Here is a 22862-nt window from a genome sequence, read left to right as displayed (position 1 = left end):
TCACTTCTGCTGTGACCAGAAGTCAGGTTTTGTTGAGGTAAGTGACTTATGAGCTAAAGCCACCCACAAGCACACTTATGGTTAACAAAATCCCAGGCATCACTTCAGACCTGGCAGAACTGTAAGCAAACCAGTGGGTTGCAAGACTGCTCCCCGACATACTTTTTTTCCATGCTGGATTTAAAAGAAGTCTTAAAGAACTTTCATCTTAACTACTGGGTCTTTTACTTAGAAACAGGCTAATCCATTCACCAGAGGGAGCTTAAACTGTGGTTGCACAACTCAAATGAAGTGATCTAACTTCCAAAGAAATGTTCCAAAAATTAATGGAACTAGCTTAAAAGCTGTCCCCAGAATTATTCTGCATGAACTTCAGAAAGTTACAGAATTATCTCCTAAAAACATGACACACAGCACCTGCATTACACTTTCTTATCGTTTATTGAGAGGTACTTTTTTTTTTTAACAAAAAGTTCTACTAAAGACATCACCTTCATTTAAAAAATGGATACATGTTTCTTCTCAAATACAAACATGCTACATTTTGTAAAGGAAGAAATAAACCTTTATTTTAATTAATAGTACAAATACAGGAATCTGTAGAGTTTCAAACACTGACTAACAAAACACACAAAGTGATTTACATGGACTTTTGCAATTGTGTCAGCCTGAAAGTTGAAAAGTTACACATTAGGAGGAAAAATACTAAGAATGCTGAATCTGGGAACTGGAAGAAATTTAGGAGCACATCACTTAGTTGAGTTCTCCACCAACCCTGTCTAGTCTGTCTTGCCATATAACAAAACCTCTGTTAGCCAGAACTTCCTCTCTACAACAGCCCCGTGCTTCAAACAAAGAGCAATTAACGTGTTTAGAGACTTTGCCAAGAGTTAAGAACAGGCCACACCTCAGGTCAAGTGCCAGGGAACACAACAGGTACCCTCTGGGAAGTGATCAAAAGTGCAGCTCTGCATGGCAATCATACCCTTCAAAACACCAGGCAGATCAGTATTTAAGTTAGCAACCTGCACACTGATGTGGCCACAAGTTCACTCAGCAGCTCCTGCTGAAGCAGGACTCCAAACTGTCCAGATTCCTTGCAGAAGTGTTTTATTGCTGAGCACATTGTGTTTCAGGACTTGCCTTGGAAGATACATACAATGTTGAATGTTTTTTCTTCTGCGTTTTCTTCTCTGTTGAGATTTTGTTTTCTTTCTTTTCTTCTGTAGTTTCAAATCCGGATTCAGCTGTTAACCTATAGGCAAAGCAACCATTCTAAATACATATTTAGTTAATATAAACCAGGACTAAAATAAGACTTTTAGGCAAAATCAACGAGCCAACTGGCATACAAGACCATCCATATACAAAGACAGAGCAAGCAGGGTTTAAGAAGAAAATGAGACTAAACGAAAGCATTTTTGTATCAGTCCTAGTGACATTTCATCACTTAAAGGCTCCCCCACACACCTCACCGGCTGAAGTGTTTGGTAAGGAAGGTTACTGAATATGTTAACTGGCTGAGATCAGCCTCCAAAAACACCAGTGACTGTGTCATGCACAGAAAGGAGATCCAGTCCCCCAAAAGCACAACTCCAAGTGAAAAGTCTGAGCAACATCATACAAAGAGGATGAAATCAAGCTTCTTACTTCTAGACCACCAAAAAAGACCACCTTTAACACAATATACTCGTTTCAACCTAGCTCTACACTACTGCTGCCTTTAGCTCAGTGCTTGAATATCTTAACTTGGGGGAAGATTCATTTTCAGGCTCTGAATTACATCATTTTTCCACTGACAGGTTTTAATTCTGCTATGAATGTAAATGGGGATAAAACTGTCTCATTGCTGTTAAAAAGGTAATTCTGAAATCAAAACATCAGACTGTGCTCATATGCTTAAATCTTGTTTTTAGCTTAATGAACATTCAAACATGCCATTAGAACAATTGATGAACAGTGATATTTTACCCAGCCAAATCACCCACGGCCCATTGACTGCTACACATGATTATTTTCACAAAGAAAGAAATTATGGAAAATTAAGTTCCAAGTTAAACATCACTTTATATAGCAACACAAACTCTACACTCATTTATCAGCACACGCATTAAAGCAATTCTCTGGTGACCTTGTGGATTTTTAGTGGTCTCAGGAGCCCTCAGTGAGCAACCCACACCATGGACAGCTGCTTACAGTGATGCTTTTCCAAACACAAATAGCTGCTACTCAGTTGTTAGAGACTTTTTTGCAATACAAAAAAGAGAGGTGCAGCTGAACATGAGGACTACGAAAGGAGCTGTAACAAAAAAGTCTGGGGCAATTTAGCTACAGCTTCAAACTGCCATCAAACTATTGTACATTGCAGGCCATGTGCATGTTACTCCCTATAAGCACTGTCTCAACAGGCTAAAGAAAACCAGGCTCTGCTGTGCACCTCCTCGAGAGCAGGGTTTGCTCCACCGTGTGCTTTGCATTAAATCCACACCTGTAACTCTGATGGATGTGCACCTTCTGTCCATGGTCACCTTTCCCATGCGGTTACAGCATGAAGGAATCGTTCAGGGAAGAAAAAAGGGTGTTCTCAGTAGCCATCATGTGGCTTGCACTCCCCCAGCAGCTGCAGTTAGGGATGGAGAGCTTCTGTCCACAAACCTGGCTCCTATGGCAGATCCCCTTCATTCGTCCCTCCTACTTTTCTGCCTTAAACAACCTCTGTCCAAGGCCACCAGAAACACTACTCTAGTGGCCAAAACTGCCAACAAAGACTCCCTATAAACAAGCAGAAAGAACTTAAACCAGAAGACCAAATAAAACCCACATTCACTTAAATTATGTCCCAAAGCAGCACAATTGGATTTATACAAAATATTGCCCATTTACAGTATTAAATAGTTCTGTTAGCAGATAATGTAAGAACTCTGGCAATCAAATTCACCCTGTGCCTCTTGGTGAGGCTATAGAAGCCAGGACTGAGGGAAGGAAGCTGAGCCTGGGAAGAAGGGTTGGGGCACTTTTCCTTCTTTCTTTCTCACTGCCCCACTGTCTAACTGGCAAGGAGTTAAACCCAAGTCTGGTTTGCCCACAACCAACTGAACTCTGTCATCTTTACCTCTACCCACAAGCTTTTTCAATCCAATGCTCTCATTTGTCCTATGGAAGAGAGGGAGGAGCAGCTGATGTGTAGCTGGCAGGAGGCTGAGGTTCACCCCCACAGCCCTCAGAGTGCATCCCTTAGAGCACTGTCCTGTTCATCACACACACACGCACAAGAAATGGATCAGAAAGACAATGGTTAAACACTTCCACTTTAAGCAAATGCTTGTGAAACTATGACATGATTCTATCAAGCTTTGATGGTATAGACTCCAAAACTGAGATATAACTGGGGCTTCTTCTACCTGTTTAAAGAAGATGAACTTGTCTCATCAGGTGGAGCTTTACTTTAGGCTGAGAGTCATGCCTAAAACCCCAAAGACTATTATTAGTTATCTTCTGCTGAGCCAAATAGCTGGAGGCAATTGGACAAAGCCCAAGTGAAGTAGATTTGGTAAATGCAATCCAACTAAATAATTTAAGGTAGCAAATAAGCTCTTAGGCACTCAAGCTCTTTAATCAAACTTAAGCAAACAACCACAAATCTAAATGCAAAATAAATTGTGCAGCAAGGGCTAAAATTTACTATTTCAGTTTCAGAAGGGAAGAAAAGCATTTCGATAGAGAAATGTATCTTTTTATTGACCAGTTAGTTGGCCAGACAAAAGATATCAGTGCACACAACCTTTGCATTGCCAGAATTTCGGTAGCCACTGACAATTACTAAATATATTCACCACTTGAATATTTAAATCTGTAGTCTCAACACTCTCATATCATAATCTAATCAGTACCAGCACCTAATTGAGCTACTCCAATGTTGGCTGCAGAGCTCTGGAAGGACACAGAAATGCCCTCACACACAGGTGTTGGCTGAGATTATCCAGCTGTACCTGGTTAAATCACCTCAGCAGGAAAGTCTCTTCACACAAGGGAGTTTGTCACCTCCACAAGTGCACACAGATCACTTCTGACCACTTCCTCATCACCTCCTGAACTGAGATGACAGATTCCAAACACCACTTTCTAGAAATGAAGTTTGCAGCCCTTTCACAGCTATGGTGGCTCTTTTCTCCCACAGTTCATGGGCCAATATCAGAGCTCCATTAATTATGGAACAAAAACTATTCCAGGCACAAAACCAACCCCCAGGGACCACAACAGCCTTTTCAGCTGGAACATCACATTTTAGTTAACACAAGGTGAAACACTGACAATTATCCACCATTATTTTTTCCTCCCACCAACTCTCCATTTTCAGATCCACACTCCTGACCAATTTGCCAATATTTTTTGTGCCTAGAGTTCAGCCATATCCATCACAGAAGAGTCCAGAGATTCTTTCAGTGTTTAGAAATCTAACTTCTCAAATATTCAGACTTTAACATGACTTCCTATTTCATAACACATGATAGAAGATCAGGGGTAAGTAAATCCTCAATGTTAACATCACAACTTGGGGTTTTAAGTAGTTCATTAACACAATCAGAAACAAACAGCTTTCTGCCTGGATTTGCCTTTTACAGGCTCTTACCATCACTGAAAAAAAGCTTAGCAGCTTATATGGAGTTTTGTGGCAACTTAATTGTGTTGGTGGTTTTTATTTTCCAAGTATTTTTTATGTTTTGTTCCTTATTTGAAACAACAGCAATGGGTACAAGATTAGAAACCTCCCTCTGAACTGTGGTTTCATCTTCCTCTTCCACTTTTTCTACTCTCTCTGCTTTCCAGCATCAGCTCCATAAATAATTTCCACTCCTCACCCCTTCTGCAGTAGGTTTCCCTCTTCAGTTCACATAAACTATTTCCAACAGCTTCCTGTTAGCCGACATCATATCTCCTTTTCCAAAAGCATTATGAGGAAGTAAGTTAAACTTTTCATAACAGGTTCCATTCTGCCTGTTCCTTTACGTGTAGAGGACGTTATCAAAACACAATACCATCACTAAATTATTCCAATCTTTCCTCTCCACTTTCACCCACATCTGACCTTCCTGATCTCCCCTCCTCACTAACAGTCCCTGCACATTTTAACACAGCTGCTAAAACTGCTGTTTGTGCCATATTCTCTCCACAGTTTAAGAAGACTGCAGTGTTTGGATCCTTTAAGTCTGTTAATATGTCCATGCAACCTTGAGTAACTGATCTAAGAGTCACAGCATCAATCCAATTACTCCTGACTGCCATTAACTTTGGCTATTTCTTCTAGGAGATATTAGCAAGTTGCAAGCTCAAAACACCTAGACTAGCCTAGACTTTTTTCTACCCCCAAACACTTGAATACATGTTTACAAAGATTATGAACAGAATACAAAAAGCATTAGTTGAAAAAGTAGAAAATTAAAGTCAGTGTTCTTTTTATCAGGATAAAAAAAGCTGGAGATAATGACTGTTCTCAGTTACTTTACCACCTAGCAAAAATCAATTCTCAGTTCAGGGGAAAAACTTCATCTTAATTTAGCAGCTGTGTTTCCACCTATCATGCACCCAGATCATGCATTTCATTTGTCTGACAACACAGATAGCTAATTAATTCTCCATTATCTTGTACAATGAAAGTTAACACAATTCAGGTTAAGAATTACTTAAATAATTTTTAGGCTTTTAGCTAAATCTGGAAGTTGCTGGGGTCTGAAATTAGGTACAAAACTGGAGCACGATTCCAGTTGCCTTTATTACCTTGAGCTGTAACACAGGTGTGTGGCAGTTTTCAAGGGACCAAGAACACAAAGTTTCTGATGCTGGAGCAAACCAAGTGAGCTGTCATGCTACCTGCACACCTTAAACGTCTTCAAGCAATGGGAAAGTTATTTCACAGACTGCTTCAAGAGTCTTTTTTTATTAGTCAGCATTTTAGTCCTTCTAAAAGGTAGTGAGAGGTTCAGCGTGGGCAGCCGGAGCTGAGGAATGACACTGCATGCAACACTGAGGAAATAGATAAAGAAGTGGAGAGCACAGTTCATGCAGCGAAAGAAAAGAGATGCAGGTCTGTGCTGATTGCCTTGAGCAGAGACAGAAGCTGACACTGACCTGGGGGCAGCTGGAGCCAAGGAATTGTTTCCACTTCTGCTATTCGAAGTAAAGGCAATGTGATTCTCATCCTGAATTTTAACTCTTTTTCTTTCTCTTTCAGGTTCAACAATGTTTCGTATTGCCTGGAGAGCTGTATGTAGTGGGGATGCTTGGAAAGGCTGTTTTTTTGGAGAAGCATCACTTTGCTCCAAGTTCTCAGTAGTCACCTTTTTCCCTTCCCTATTTGGCAATTGAGTGAGAGCAGTTTCTTTCACTGGAGTATTTCTGCTGTCAAAGTACTCACAGGTAGCATTCACTGGAATTTTTTCCCTCTTCTTTTTAATTTTAGGACCTTTAAGTAATTCTAAGGAAAAAAAAGGAATAAAGGAATATACTTTTTGTACAAAAGAGAAGCTGGAGATGACTTCTCCCCCAACTTGTTCATAATAAAAGTAAGAACATTTCACATGACTAAAGAGCTTGGACTAATTCTTAACAGACAATTTATATCCCTTAAAGAACGTATCTTCACATAACCTAATAATCCCAACAGAAGTTATCTTGAAAAAGAGACAACATCCTTCTCCTCATCCACTCTGTCTTTTCACCAAGCTTTTAAATTAAATGCCCTAAACTGCAGGCTGCTGAGGTAAGCTTCCACAAATAACATTTTGAAGTTAAATCCTTTGGGCGTGGAAAGAAAACAAAAAAAAAAAAAAAAAAACAAAAAAAAACCAACCAAACAAACAAACAAAAAAAATCAACTTACCTATCCGGTTCCCCATTCACAGAATCCCAGAATGGTTTGGGCTGGAAGGAACCTTAAAGCACATCTTGTTCCAAGCCCCCTGCCATGGGCAGGGACACCTTCCACTAGCCCAGGTTGCTCCAAGCCCTGCCCCGCCTGGCCTTGGACACTTCCAGGGATGGAGCAGCCACAGCTTCTCTGGGCAACCTGTGCCAGGGCCTCCCCACCCTCCCAGGGAAGTTTCATCCTAATAACTCATCTAAACCTGCTCTCTCTCTCAGTTTAAATAGAAATCTTCCTCCACAGCCTACAGCTCCCTTGCTTTGCACATACTAGCTATCAGCTGTTAGGTGAGTGGGCCTCTGTCTCAAAACTTAACCCATATTAACTTGAGCTACTAAACAGATTTCCTCTAAATGCTTTGCACCTCATTACAAAGCTCCTATCAGCTGCCTACACCCAGAGAGCTGAGGCTTCTCAGGACCATAAAGACGCCACTGCTTTTATGGGAAACACCTGAGATTTGTTCCCACCCACTTGAGTATGGGTATCTACCTATGGTCTCTACAGCCTCTGAACACACTCATTCTTAGTGGTAAAACTGCCTTCTTTAGTCTTTTCACGCCAGTGTTCACATATTCAAGTGAGGTCTGGAGCAAGGTAGAGCTTTTCTACTTCAGCTCAGCAGGTTTTGGACTAGGTTATTGCAGAAGGGCAGCTATTTAAGCATTAAACTCTGGAACTAAACCAATGTCTTCCTGCTTAATGTCAGTCCATTTCTGAAGGCTGAGAAAATCAGAACTTTTTATTTTCCCAGGTAGAAAAGAAGTATTTACCTTCAGGTTCATATTTCATTTTTAGCTCATCCAGCATAACCCGCAAGTTCATGTTCTCACTCTGACAAGCTTGCAAATGCCTCTCATTTGTGAAGAGCTTCCTTTCAAATTCCAGGACCCTTTGGCTCTCATACAGAGCTTTCATTCTCTGCAGGGATAGTTCATTTTTCAGTGTTTCAGTTTCCTTGCTGGGGTGGGAGGAAAATTATAAAATCAGTCAGACTTGGATTATTTTGGGTTTTTTTCTTTTAGTAAACCAATAGGTGTAAAGACAACTAAGCACTCAACTTCACCTCAACTTTGTATTTATAAATTAGCAGGAAAAATCAAGCTTTTTTGTACTGTAAAACATTTCAAGTGTTATTGTCTCACTCTTTAAAACAGAAATGAACATATACAGGCTAAAGATTAAGAATCTTCACACAGTTTCCTTAGAGATTAACTTTTAATTGATTCAAGGTCTCAACTGCCCTGTATCTAGGAGTATTAACAAGATTTCTGGCAGAAAGCAATAATCATAAACAATATTTCTGCTGCTATCTTTTAAAACTTAAATGAAACTACAAAAAAACCGCTCTCAGTCCTATAATGCAGTCAGGTTGGCTCCACAGCATTAGAAAACGCATCAAGGACAAAACACTTCTGCACATGCAGTCAGTGCATACAAACAGTAACAAAAAAGGGAGGATAAAAACAAGTACCTAGAAAATAACCCTGCTACAACCAACTTCTAGGCCTCAGGCTCTAAGTACTTACTTTGAGTTGTCAAGTTTAATTTGCAGTAAATCTGCATAGTAACCATTTTCAGAATCGCTTCCTTTTGCGCCATTTGCAGGTCTGGACTCTTCCATATTCTCATATAAACTCTGATAAAGAAAGAGTCAGGTTGTCAAGCAGTGACCTTTCAGAAGCACATTAGCTTAGTTCTTAGGAGACATTTTTCATGCATTTTGATGGAGAAGCCTCATCACAGAGGGATTTAAACACAGAAGATAAAGCTCAGCTGTGCCGAGAACTTTCTCATTTGCTACAAATGTCAAATAGTACTGACAGCTCTCTCTCATTCACTGAAAAAATGAAAAAAGTAAGTTAGCTCCAGAAGGTTTGCAAGCAGCACTGCAGAACAGCTTTCTTGCTTTTTACTTGAAAACACAGGGTATTTAGTTAACCCATAGGGAATTTTTTTCAGCATTTAATTCTAGGCTTCAGCAGCTGGACCCCAGAGGAATACAAGCCATGCTAACCAACAGCCAAAATCTCAAAATCAATTCCATATTTCAGATGAGGAAGTTGGTTTGTAGTAAAGATGTTATAAATGCAGCAACATGTGACACTGGGGTTTTTGTTTGGTGATTTTTTTCTGAACAAGCAGTGCTCAGATTTAATCCTGTCTCAGAGACCTCCCTCAGTAGTCACTGACTACAGATACTTTTGATGGTTATTGGAATCAACCATTCAATTTCCCAACACTACTTATTTACAGCCTAGAAACAGAAATAAGTACAGACCAAGCATAAACATGACAAAACTGGTAAAACAATCAGGCTTCCTCAATTATTGCTAAAATGGGTTAAGTGTGGTTCACACCACTTGGGTTAAATACAGAATACAGGAAGCTACCCTGGAAAGCATAATCCTACTGCACAAGCTAAAACACTTCAGTTTACACTCCAAAGCTGTGATAAGAAAGGGTCAAATGACTCCAGAAACACACAAGAATCAATACAGTTTTTCACTCTGGAAACACACAAACATCAGTAGCATTACACTGGTGTATATAGGAATCCTCATGTATTTCTCACTTTTCAAAATATTGACAAGATGTTTTCAAGTTGCATAAGAGGACTGAAAAAACTGCTTTACAAGGATGATTAAACAATTCAGTTTTGCTAGAGAAGAGCATGCTTCATCTGCAAAGACACATCAAGAAAATAAGTATTGAGGAAATTCAATAGAGCTGAGACACTAAAAAAGGCTAAAGTCTAAGTACACACAGTTGAAGTGCCAAATGGCTACACCTTCCAAGAGAAAAATTGGATGTCCCAGCTCTGCGAGCTTTGACCAAGTAACTGAACTTAAATGCTATAAGTAACTATAGAAGATATGAAGGTGCTTCACACAAGAACCCACAAAAATTGCTTCTTCAACACAGGTGTTAGGTGGTGTATAATTTTCTGCTTCTCTGCGCTTGAGGAGTCCAATGTTCTCCAGCTGTAAAATACAACTTGGCTCAAATAAAGATATGAGTCAGCTTTTGGATCCCTTCTCAAACCAGAGCATGGACTTCAGATACTGGTTTTCATAATTCTTGTTCTCATGTGTTAGCTTCCAATTACAAATTTCTACTTAATTAAAAACCACATACCTTAAATTTTTCTAGCTGCCTCACTTTAGTAAGAAGATCTTCTATTTCACCATTCTTTTGCTCTAACATCGACTGCAAGCGTTCCAGCTGATCAAATTCTGCCTGGGAGCCTTTCAGCTGTAGCAGTGTAGCCATTTGCAGCTGGAAAAAAGGAAAAAACTACTTACAACAAATACTGGGATTAGTGACTAAAAATCCCAGCCTTCTACACAAAACTGTTTGGGTACTCAAGCCTTTTAATTCTAAACCTGAATACAGAAGTGCACTGGATGCTTGAACTCAGTCCTCACCACATAATCTTAGCAATTATCAGCATAGACAGCATGAGGACAGCTGAAACCTCACTGAACAGTGCGGTCCTGAGGTGTCACACCCATATCTCTGCATTGGCTAAGGAACACAAACACACTGCCAAGGTCACACACAGCATTCCCCATTCACACCATCAACACCAAGTCAGCCAGAATCCACTCACAGTCCAGGCTTATTTGTCTGAGCTAAAATGCATCTTGACAAGTCACTCAGGAGAACCCACAAGTTTAACCCCCCATTTTTTTTTCAGTTCTGATTTTCAGGTGTAACACCACCATGTTTGCCTTCTACAATATTAACCCAAGAATTTCAGCTTTTTCTGCTTCTCCAATGGAATATATCCTTTCAAGCAAAAGAACACCCTCTGTCATTACAAAGGAGAAGCTGTAAAAATCTTACATTTAGAGCAATATTTGTGTTGGTGTTAACGTAATATTGAAGTACAAGGGTCTTAATACATTCAGTTGCAGGTGATACATTAGACATTTAAACAAAAGGAAATACAATAAATGAAAGACTTCACAAATCTGAGGTATTTTTATCAGTCTGGTCAGTATGGATAAGGTAACAATGGGACACTGGGAGAAATCACAGGAAAATGATCACGTGACAAAATTAAATTACAGACAGAGAGAATGCGAGAAAAGCATCTACGTGTGGAATCTCCTAGGTCAGGTAAAGGGGACTGATGATTCTGTGCACAAGTTAGAGCTAATGAAAGATTCAATTATCTCCTCATAGCTTCTACAGGATATAAGAGAGGCAAAATCGTAAACTCCACCTCAGTGGCTGACTAAAACTATCCTTACAGTTCCCAAGCACAGACACCCAACCTTTTCCCTTAAAAGCCCTCCTGCTGTCAGAATTGCAAATTGCAGCTGATCTACATAACAGAGAACAGGAACTTAAACTGGGAAGGATGTTCTGGATTGGGAAAACTACACTAGAGGTGATAAAGTTCTCCCAGGAGTGTTATGTACATTCTGTTCAGGAGCCAGATCCTCAGGATTTACCAGCAAATACTACACAAGAGAGATTCTTCAACTAAAGCTGCACCAGCAGTTACCTCTCCTGTGGGAAGCAGCTTCGAACTGAGAGATCAGCTGAGCACAGGCTGAGCTTTAAGTGGCAGCATCCCAGTGCAGCACAACACAGAGAGGATGCTAACAGGGATTCTAACAGCAGCTTAAGCAAAACAGCTGTCCTAACAAACTACCTATCTCCATTACTGACATTTGAAAAAGTTTTATGAATATAAACAAGTACAAACAAATTCCAAATAAAAGCATTAACTACTAGTACAGGGATACCAATTTGCCTCCATTTTTTGGCACTTTTAGTATTGGGTGTGTTTGTTATACCATTCAATCAGTATGACTGACTTACCCCATATTACAGGGGTAATTTGCAAAGGAACTGATCCTACCCAATGACTGCCCTCACTCAAATCTTTGCTGTATCAGTAGGGTTTTTTTCTTCTCCTTTAAGACTGTAGTTTGAGCTATTTTCAACCTACTCCACAAAATCTAGGTAACACAAACCTTCAGTGCAACTCATGATCATCACCCCTGATGTTTAAGCACTCTCCTCAAACTGCATCACCAAGTAGTTGATCAAAACTAAAGGATCCGCTTTAGTGTTGGAAAAATCATGAGACCAAGATGAAAACAGTTACCAGCTCTGCAGCATCCCCTTTACATTATCTTATAAATCAGCTTCTGCTAACTAGTCCTCAACAATATTAACCAACAGGCTCCCATCCTATAGCAGTGGAGTTTAAGTTAAAGAGTTATGATGAAAGTTATGGCTTACAGCAAAAACAGTGCAAAGCAAGAAAAAAAAAAAAATGGACAAAGATAAGAAAGGAACACAAAAGTGGAAAAAACCCAAAAATCTAGAGTGTGATGAGGGTAAAAGCCTGTCCTTTTCTTTATGCTTGTTCCTGACAACCACAGTTAATGCACAAATACTTGATTCATGAAGTACAAGACTTAGACAAGGAAAAACAATTATCAAGACAAACTGAATGCTAGTTTGACTGACAGGAATTGTGTTTTACTTTTATCCATTAAACAACTACAGCCAAAGTAAGCAAACATGGTGCCTTCACTGTAATGTGGACACTGTTGTACCATAGGAGTCAAAGAGCACATCATCATCTCACTTGTTTTTTCTCCCATTTCCCTCCCCCCAGACTACTGTATCATCTTTTAAAGATAACAAATCCCCTGGCCTGACCATTAGCACAATGCCTTATCAGACCCAACGAACACCCTGGAGTATTACAGGAATCACCATACCTTCATTCTTTGCAATTGTTCTCTACTGAATGCATGCTGTTTTTGTAGGGACTGATATTTTACTTTCACACTGATCAGCTGTCGTTCCATTTCTGCCCTACGGTCCTCCACCTACAGAACATTGTGAACAATTACTACTGTGAAATTACAACACTTGCTGTCACTTGGAAGATGAGTTTGATAAGGACATGTTGCTTGGCAATTGGTGTTCAGTCTGCAAATAGTGCTTTTCCAGCAACAGTACTTGAAAATGCAGGCTATTGTCATTCCCCCGTGATTGAAGTGAGTAGACAGTACTACTGAAGCCTAATCAGTGAAATGCAACAGGTTTTTCTTTTGATATCAAAATAAAGTAACATTTCATGCTTCAGTGTTGCTGTACAGTAGTTTTGCCCACTGGCAACAGAACAAACATTTAAAAAAATATGAATTGTTTCCCAACTTCACCCGTCCCCTGGATGCTGTCATGAAACATAATGCTCCCTATGCATTTAACAGCAGCTGAATTCTTACTGAAAAGCTAATTCCAAAACCCTCCCAAAAGCTCAAACATCCAGATATCTTCAGGAATTTTTTAAGACAGTTTTTATCAGCATCTGTTAATATCACATAGTGTCTTCTATATTAAAGAAGGATTTATCAGCTGAACAAAACTACTTAGAGTCAAGAGCTATAGACAGAACCATCATGAACCCTCGGTCACAACTTTTGACTTGATAGCCAGAAAACTTAAAGTAATTCCATTAAGTTTACTAACTCCTTCAGAGAGAGCATGAAATGGTTTTCCACATGTCAGATCAACACTGAAGTCATATTTGAGGACTAGAGATACATGCTGGCCAGATCAGGTACAGATACTCTCACATTTTCAATACAACATAAGAAAGAAAACTGAAAATACTTCTGGCCTGTGGACATTCTCAGGCATCTGTGGCATAGTTGTACCTCAGCAAAGAGAGAATTGCCTTTGCTTGTAGGGTCCAAAGATTGTTGCACTGCATGATCCAGCTGAACCCGAAGCTCCTGATTAGCCTCCTGAGCTTTCTAGATTAAAGCAAAGAGGATATTGGTCATTTAAGCATCTGATGTACTGCATACATGATAATCAGACAGCTTTAACTCTTTCTAATTTCCTACACTTTAGCAGCGATTATATTGTTCAGAACTATTTAACTGTACAGACAGTTCTAGTAACTAGGAGACAAATTCATTTAATTTCACTAAAACACTTAATATTCAACTTGTTCTTCAGGACAAGACCACAAGTAAAAGCCTTTAGGAGTAAGCTTTGATGTTTGTCAACCGGATTTATGATATTCAGATCGCTCTCCTTGCACTAGTCTGTGCATGCTCTACTCCCCAGTACAAGATTCTCCAAGGTATTCAGTAGAAACTGGAAATAAAAATAAGAATTCCTCCAGTGATCTTTGAGAAGGTCCCTAAGAGGCAGAACAGTGCCATGCAAAGGCTCTCCTTTCACCACTCACACAAAACAGTGCCAATAGAGAGCTTTTACTACCAGGCAACACCAAACATGACCAACCATTGTCCTTCTCTTTTCCCCTCCCTCTCACAACTCCTCAAAACTCCTACTTCACCAAAAAGCTGGCAACACAACTTGTGCAGTTTGGGGATTATCTACCACTGTCAAATAAAATTAGGAGAATACCTCTAAAGCATTACAGTAAAAAATAACTTCTTTTTCCCTCTCTTCTTTTTCCCCCTGCAGCCGCTCCAGCTGGTTACGTAAGTTACTGTTCACAAGCTCTAACTGCTCTTTACTGCACTGCAGCTCATTCAGCTTTTCTTCATCATTGGCCTAAACAAACAAAAAACAAGTATGAAATCAAAAGTTATTTAAAACAATTGGAAGACAAGCAGGCCCAAGTAAACCAAACACATTTACTAGAAGTAGTTAGTTTTAATACAATGTGTTATCTTGAAGAGGAAATGGTATTAAAGCTTAGCTATTAAGGCTGCTGTATTTTGCTGTGCACATTGTCCGAACAAAAGTCAATCCTAACATGGCACTACAGACAACACACCTAAAAATGAAATGAGCAAAACAGCAGAATTTCATTTTCAACTAGGCTACACTGCAAATGATTCAGTGCTACGCACACACCTTCTCACTCTGGAGTTCAGTGAGCTCTATCTGAAGGTTGAGCATTTCTGAAGACATGGTCTCATGTACACGCTCAGACATCATGTGCAGTTCTTCTGATTTGGCAGCAAGTATTTCTTTCTGATGGTCCACTTTGTGTCTCAGTTGTTTCTCTGAGAGTCGGGTTTCATCAAGTTCTGCTTTCAGGTTCTCCAACTTAAAAACAGTTGACAACTAAGTAGTATCATTTCATGGTAAATTCTTGAAAAGCACAATACTTCTGACTGCTCCAATTACAGAAAATGTCTTGGAAACACAAAAGTAGCTTTTAAAAACAAGCATTGAAATTTAACATAATTCATACGTAACTACACAGATGTTTTTTAAAAACCAGCCAAACAAGCTACTACACATTGTAACTACTTATTATTTATTTTGGTACTTAGGAGTGCAATTATGAGTTCTACATATAGTATCTAAAAGGGTATTAATAACCTTTCAGCTATATATTAGTCACCAAACCTTGTTTTTAAGGTCACTGATTTCTTGTCCATAGGCTCTGTCAAGCTGTTCTTTCTGTTTATCCAGTTGCACATTTTGCTGTTGTTTAAGGGAATCACACTCAAAATTCAAGCTTTCCAACATTCGATTCTTGAGTTCAATTTCTCTCTGAAGAGTGTACTTCTCTTGCTCAAATTTCTGGAAGAAATAACACACTAATAAATCTAGATGTAATTGTACATTGTTCCCTAAGCATTTATGAAAAAGCACAGAACCAAGATGCTTGTAGCTCATCTAGTCTTTTGTTGGGAGTGCTAATTAGAGAGTTGTAATACCCATGAGTTTTTTTAAAAAAAAGAATAACTGCTCTAAAATGTTATGATTTATAAATGTTATGATTATAATTTGATTATGCAATATTCTTTTCTTCATGGAAACTCTGTATTTCTTTACACTCAACATGAAGGGTGTGGGCATCTTTTCTGCAAGTGTCACAAATTTAGCCAGAGTTTATATGTCCTTTCTACCACTACAGAACCCAATTACATTAAAAATTACTACAGCCCATCAAGCAGAACAGCTGAGTTCAATAGTTTTTTTAAGACAGCTAAATTGGCTGTTATAATAAATCCCACCAACCCTTCCAGACTGAAGAATCATTTTTTAAACAGCTTCCATCTATGCTTCCTAATTACCAAGGGCAGGTTCATTTTACTCTTCCATTCAGCCAGCAGCAATTAAGGAAAAGAAAAAGTCTTGAAAGGAAAAAGTAATAGGGAAACCAAATTAATCTAAATGCGCAGATTTTTTTTCCTTTTCAAAATAACATAAGTCTTGAGACACAAACCAGAATTAAATAAAAAACTAAAAGCTGTCAGGTATCCAAGTGACCTCTGTGGCCTAGACACAGCCTATCAAGGACAGGCTTAGCTCTCAAATACCCAGGGCAGGAGCTTTAACACCAAGATGAAGACTGCACACAGGACGTTTGGGAGTGCCCTGCTTGGCTAGAGCCAAGGACAACAAAATCCTAGCAACAGCTTGCCTGCACACTGTACAGAAGAGCACACAGAGCTTTCTGAAAGGCTTTTGTGCCTGCTGGTAGAACTCACACTTTTGTTCACAGTAACTGCTTTGGCTCTCAGACTGCAAAGAGGAGAGCCTGAGAGATTCAAAAGCTCTAAAGAATCTGTTGGGTAAGCACAGCTCCCACGAGATGCTATTCTACTGTATGAAGGCACACAATTCCTCCCCTCCACCCCTGGAATCCAAGTTACCAGACAGGCTCAGAAGTTGGCTCCAGCCTCTCTCACAGGATCACAGTCTGAGGGAGCAGCTTGACAGCTCAAGTAACTGCCCTCTCTGCTGCTCAGCAGGAAAGGATGATCCTGCCCTGGCTTCCTTATCACTTGTGCCTTCAGCTGCCTCTCACACAAAGCTTACTAATGGTGAACTGATCAGAATAAAAAATTCTGTCCATTAAGAATAGCAGGGTGCTGCAACCCTCCAGCTGCTGCAGAACCAATGTTTTAGCACTATCCCAGGAGAAGGGATGGATGCACAACCAGAAACAGACTAAATGAAGATAAATAATTTATCTGAAACATGGGCTGCCTGAATACAAACATGAAAATGAAAGCCTTTATGAAAAGTGGAAGAGATTTTCCCAACTGAAATTTTCTCAAACAACTACTAAGAAGAAAACTGGTTGACTAAATAATACCTCTGTAATTCAGCACTATACTACTCCTTTGTCTGAGCTGTGAAGAAATATGCTAATAAGTTCAGAACCGCTGGGTATTAGGAAAATTTGAAAACTTCACTAGAGAAGAAATCAATTTTACAGTCTTGCTTCTAGCATTCTTCTCACAGCTTTTAAGTGATATAAAGCTGACTGGGAGAGCATACACGAACAATTTGCTAAACAGAGGCAAAACACATGCTCTGAAGCAAATTTACTTTAGCATTTAGCATTCATTTTACATTAAAAGCAATTAGTCCTACATGATACTGAACACCTGATGCATAATTAGCTATGAAACCCTGTGCCAGTTAGACACACTTATGCTCAAGCCAAGAAAAAAGCCCTCTCTACAACTACTTAGAGGTTTATTAAAATTAATCTAGGTGCTAAAAGGCATTTAAAACACCTGTGCCTTTCAGAAAATAACTGAAATAAAACAAAGTTCTAGTTTTGAACTTTGAGAAGAAAAGGCATCATCACCTCAGTTTTCTCAGTCAATTCACGGCGTATTTGATCCAGCTGATTTTGAACCTCACTTTGGGACTCCAGTAAATGCAAACCATATTGCGCTGCCTTTCTTCGCTCATTCTCTGCTTCCTTCAGTTGCTGTTTAAGACTTAAAATGGTCTCTGTCTCCATTTTCCTTCCTTTTTTATTCAACACTGCAAACACAAAATTACTGAAAAAATATACTGCAGTAAATTACAGTAGTTATGTGAAAGAAGTTACTGGATTTCCTTTCTTAACCAGGATAGAGTGATCTATTTTTGCATTAATACAAGACACAAAAAAAAGCTCACAAACAGACCTGTGAACAGTAAAATAACAGCTGTTTCTTCATAAACTTGGTTACTGCCTTATTCTTAGTTATGTCTAACATGCAGCAAAAGCACTCCTGTGTGCCCAGTCTGGTTTCTTTGTACTCCACAACCAGAGTTAATCTAGGACAGAGCTCTGCTGCCAAGTACAAGAGACAACAATTAAATAACCTTAGGAAAACACTGCTATGCACATGGCTGACACTATCTTCTTTCTATTATAAACCAAGCCCCACCAAGTACAGCATTTCTTGTGTACACAAATAACACTTAAGATTGGCGTAGGCAGCTGCATTAGCAGGACAGTGTACTCCTAATCACATTATGTGGGATAGAGAAACAGATAAACAGTAGTTGAAGTGAAGAGTCAAAAATAGAAGCTCTGTAAAAATATATGGAGTTTAACACAGAGCTTGGCATTTATTAAAGTGGTTAATGGAGTCTTTCAAAATTCAGTTGCTGCAGGCCACCTATTTGTAAACAATCATCCCCTTGTCACATTTCAAAATATTCATCCTTTTGTAACAGGTGAATTTTGCAAAAAAGGTTAGTCAAAGTAAATCCAACAAACCAAATATTAAAAAAAAAAAAAAAAAAAAAAAAAAATCAGCTCAAATTAACACCATAAGCTTGCATGACTGCTTGTTCCCAAATCTACTAAATCAGACCACTGCAAAAAAATCCTATTAAGATACAAAATGCTAAGCAACTCAGGCTTCTGAACAACATACGCCAAGAGTTTTCTCAGAAAGTAGGAAATAACAGTAAGCCACAAACACACCAAAAAAATACTGTTGATTTTTTAAAGCCAGGGTTCATAACTTTTATATAATTTCAGAATTAAAGTAATTCTGTATTGAAGACCTAACTCCTGCTTTTTGTTCTCACAGAAGCAATTCATTTGTTGCCATTTCTTACTGGCACATACATCATTCTTATGAATGTTGTAATACCCACCTTTCACATTTTTTTACTATCTTTTATCCAACATTAATGACTACTAGTGGAGTTACTCAGCTTCTGCTAATAGAAAAGGATTTGATTAACATGCAAAAGTACATCGTGCCAATACTGTGCCAATTCCTTTCCAAGGCACAAGACAGAAATTATCACATTCTGCTTTTTGCATTTTCTCCTCACTTGTTGCTATCCAGGTTCAACACATCCAAAGAGACTTTATCCAGCCAGGCTTTGAAACTTCAGTTTTCACCTCTAACCACTGCAGTGCCTGAAATACTAGCTTTGCATCTATACTAAAATAGGCCAGTGAAACACAGGAATTCTGCACACCAGTAATTAAGAATCATCAATATTATACTAGTGCAAGGACAGAGACACCATGTACAATTTAATAATTGTTTACTGTAAGGTGTAGCAATATAAGCACATAGGCAACAACTTCTGGCACGCACTTCCATTAGTAAAGAGGATGAATGAATCATTGCTCACCTACATAAACAGAATTTTAAAGATAGCTTTATTTTCTGATCAGACAACGGTATAGAGGCAACATAGCCATTTGCCAGCTCCTAGTTTATTAAATTAAATGAATACCATGTTTAACTCACCTTCAGAAGCCCATTGAAGTATTTCTTGACCTTATTCTTGCACTCCACCTTTAAAAGAAAAAAAAAGCAACAGTCATCTAGTCTGGATGAGTCGAAGCTGCCATCACAGCACAGTCCTTCAGAGCAGTCCCTTTTCAGAACAGGCTTAACCCTGCTGGCTGTGTCATGAACATGCAGATCACAAGCTAAATCCCCACATAAATGCAAATCTTATTCAAATCTCAGTTAGGCTACTGTCAGACAGTTTAGAAACAGTCAGATCAGGCAATGCTGCCAAAGGATGGATACTCTGCAACTGGCCTCCAGAGCAGGCAAACAGGCTACAGCCAGGGTCATCTTCTGGCAATTTTTAAGGGGGATTTTTTGGGATTTTGTCCAACTCTCCCCTACTTCTTCAATCTCTTTTGCATTTCTCTTCCAGTTTCACATATAAGAACTTTGAGCTCTTAATAAAGGGTTTACTAGACAATATGAAAAAAGATCTCATGGGGTCATCATCTCTCTTAATTTTATAGTTGAAATATGGAGGAAAGGAGAAATAATTTTCAAAAATTTTCCTATTCCCACATTCCTCCCGACTATTAGGGAAAACAGCAATTATGCCTTTTGGAACACAGCCAACTTCAATTTTTCATTGTCAACTCTGGATGAATCAAACAAGTCCAGGTAGTTTTGTTTATGATGCTGTACACTGAAATAATTGCAAGCAATTTAATATTATACATGGGGCTAAATAAATTGCTCTGAAAATAATGTTTTAAGATCAACTGAATAGACAGCAAGGTGAGTAGGCAGGAGGGGGAAATAACAGAAATCAGTCTTCATTGATTCTACCAAATCACAAGAGTTACTCACTTTTAGCTAAATATCTTCAAATATTTTATGACAGATTCTATGTTGAGAGCTGCAGACATTTACTATTCAACTACTCAAGTAATCCTTAATAAAAGTAATGGGGTAGGAGATAAAAGGCACTCTCCTGGCAGGCAAACTTTCTTCTCCCACTCTAACACAGTTCTGGTTAAACTTCTATTCCCCAGGGCCACACGTAACAGCTGTCTGTGTTCTGATCCTGTCAGAAGCACCTGGGCAGTTTTCTGATCAGGAACACAATTACCAGGGTAGTTTCTCTCCCTTAGCCCAGGTATTCCCGCCGACAATTCCAGCCAATTACTTACACGAGTCCGTATCTTCGCCTACCACGTTGCACTCTCAGACTGAAAGATTTCCGGAGCTGATCACTTTCCACAAACAGGGTTGGTCAGTACTACAGAGAACATACAAATATCACACTACAGCTTCATCGTTCAGCCACCACAGAACCCGAGCAGGAGCTGCCATGCCATCTCTGTCCCCTCCTTCCGAGCCCGACCCGCTGCAGACCGGGCCGGTGACCGGGCCTAACCCCCACACACCCGCTACAGCCCAAACGGGCCCCGAGGGCGGCGGGGACGGGCTCGCCCCGCTCCACCGGGGACCATGGCGGGTAAGAGGCCCCACCCACTACAGGGAACAGGAGCCGGCACCGGCAGCGCCACAGCAGTGGAGGCAGCTCCACAGAGAGCAAACGCCGCTCGCCGCCGCTCTCTCCCTCCCGCTCGCCCGCCGCTCTCTCCCTCCCGCTCGCTCGCTCGCCCGCCCGCCGCTCTCTCCCTCCCGCTCGCCCGCCCACCGCTCTCTCCCCGCACCGGCCGTCCGCGGCTCCCGCCGTTCAAACTCGGCTCCCCGGCACCGCCCAAGTCTCGCGAGACCCGCCCCGCCCTCTGCCGCCCCGCCTCCGGCGCAGGGCGGGCCCCGTGAGGGCGGCCCTTGAGGGCGGTTCGTGCCCGTTGCTGCCGGAGCGCTCACGGTCGCCCTGTGTCACTGCTGCCGCAGGCTCGTGGCCGACTCGTTCGTTGGTATTAAATGCCACAGTGTTGTCCCGACCGCGGCCGCCAATTCGCACACCGAGGAGAGCGATTTCTGTGTTTTATTCCAGTTTGCGGAAAGTAGGGAGCTGGGTGGTAGGGAGCTGCGAAAGGCTGGCTCAGCGATCAGCAAAACTTCACACTACTTACACATTTTAGCAAAGGCATCAGCATTCATTGGCTAGAAATTCCGTAATTTGTCTATTCATGAGCAGTCAAACCGCTGTTTGCTGTTCCAGCTCTCCTTTCTCGTGCTGATCCGCCAGCTCCTCCTCCGTGCAGTGTCGCACAGGAGAGGTTTGGGGTTGGCAGTGGAGCACTGCAAGGGGCTGCTCCATCTGCCCCAGTGTCTGCTCTATCCCACTGCCCGCTTCCCTCCGCAAGGAAATCCCACTGCAAGGGGCTGCTCCATCGCTCCATCTGCCCCAGTGTCTGCTCTATCCCACTGCCCGCTTCCCTCCGCAAGGAAATCCCCCTCAGCAGGGTTGCCGAGGCTGCCTGTCCCTGAGGAAATGTCACCTCCTGCTTACTCTGCCACGCCTTTCCTTAATTTCTGTGCAGCTTTACCGTCCAAGCTACACAGGAAGTTAAGTGCTAGTAGCACAGTCGTCAATAACCTTCTGTTTTTCTCCCTAGCTTGCTCTAGTTTCTACTCATCCTCACTTCCGTATCAGGGAGGAATCCCAAGGAGGGATTTTAGACGGCTAAATTGTCCACTATTCACAGATTTCCTAAGCCTGTGAAGATCTGAGTGATATTCACAAAGAGCAAAGTCCATCAGCAGGAGTGTTTCACCATGGCTGTTTGGGAATCCAAGCACAGGTGTCTGTGTACTTTTTTTTTTTTCCCCCCCTAAAGAAAACCTTAGTAATTTTTAACTTTTAAACAGTGGTCAAATTTTTAATCTGTTCTGTAAGATTCATATATTTTTGTACTTATTATTCTACTTGATGTGACATCCCTAACCAAAGCCACTGCGTGGAAACGTGATAGCAAATTCTCCCTTTAGAGAAACATGCTTCAAGTAATGCAAGGTTAAATTCAAGCAACAGGCTGTAAGTAGATGCAGGGATAACAATCCTATTTGGAGCAACTGGGACGGAAATAGATGTCTTAAGAAAAAAGGGCCATAGAAAATAAGCACATAGTTTAAAATTTGACAGAGGGAGCCAATAAAACACTACTGCTATCAAAATGATGCTACTTCTACTCTTCTATCAAAATGGGAGTCTAGCTTCTGTCAACAGAAATGGGATTTAAAATTAAATACAGAATGGTCTAGACAGACAAGAATACCAAGTTGATTAAAACAGGGACAGGAAACGAGACAATCCTGTTCTTATCCTTATTCTGCTGCATTCACTGTGATTAATCACTCCAAATACCCACAGCTAAAGCCCCTTGTTTTAAAATAAGGATAACAGTGACTTAATTAAGAAATCCATATAACTCTCCTGACAGTGAGTGAATACATCTTGAAAAAAATAACCAACCAACATTGTAAGAGCTGAGTATTAACATGGTTACTCTACCCTCACAGCCTGCTAAATT

At 40.4% G+C, this 22862-nt stretch overlaps 1 protein-coding gene across 4 annotated transcripts; it reads right to left on the bottom strand.

Annotated features, from left to right (window-relative positions):
• Positions 1–455: 455 nt before the first annotated feature.
• On the bottom strand, positions 456–21129 carry SPDL1 (spindle apparatus coiled-coil protein 1). Of its 4 annotated transcripts, none has more exons than XM_082291186.1 (14): positions 21093–21129; positions 20583–20671; positions 19405–19452; positions 17499–17697; positions 15296–15472; positions 14795–14989; positions 14339–14488; positions 13615–13713; positions 12670–12780; positions 10058–10198; positions 8449–8558; positions 7693–7880; positions 6127–6472; positions 456–1255 (listed from the first exon to the last, which is right to left on the bottom strand). In XM_082291186.1, exons 4-14 carry the CDS (start codon positions 17655–17657, stop codon positions 1111–1113), a joined length of 1821 nt encoding a protein of 606 aa, XP_082147312.1. In that variant the 5' UTR covers positions 17658–17697; positions 19405–19452; positions 20583–20671; positions 21093–21129; the 3' UTR covers positions 456–1110. The 4 variants fall into 4 exon arrangements, with proteins under 4 accessions (XP_082147312.1, XP_082147310.1, XP_082147313.1 ...); XM_082291184.1 differs by having other exon boundaries at positions 17499–17680; XM_082291187.1 differs by lacking the exon at positions 17499–17697.
• Between the last annotated feature and the right edge of the window lie 1733 nt (positions 21130–22862).

Source organism: Coloeus monedula (assembly GCF_965178545.1).
Source record: "Coloeus monedula genome assembly, chromosome: 15".
NCBI lineage: Eukaryota > Metazoa > Chordata > Aves > Passeriformes > Corvidae > Coloeus > Coloeus monedula.
The sequence above is the reverse complement of the archived record's forward strand: the minus strand, read 5'-3'. Positions and strand labels throughout refer to the sequence as shown.

Coding starts and splice junctions, on each gene's coding strand:
- SPDL1 (XM_082291186.1), bottom strand. CDS start 17,657: ATGGAGACAGAGACCATTTTAAGTCTTAAACAGCAACTGAAGGAAGCA. Junction 15,473..17,498: donor AATTGACTGAGAAAACTGAG/GTGATGATGCCT, acceptor TATTTCTTCCAG/AAATTTGAGCAAGAGAAGTA. Junction 14,489..14,794: donor CTGAACTCCAGAGTGAGAAG/GTGTGTGCGTAG, acceptor TTGTTTGTTTAG/GCCAATGATGAAGAAAAGCT.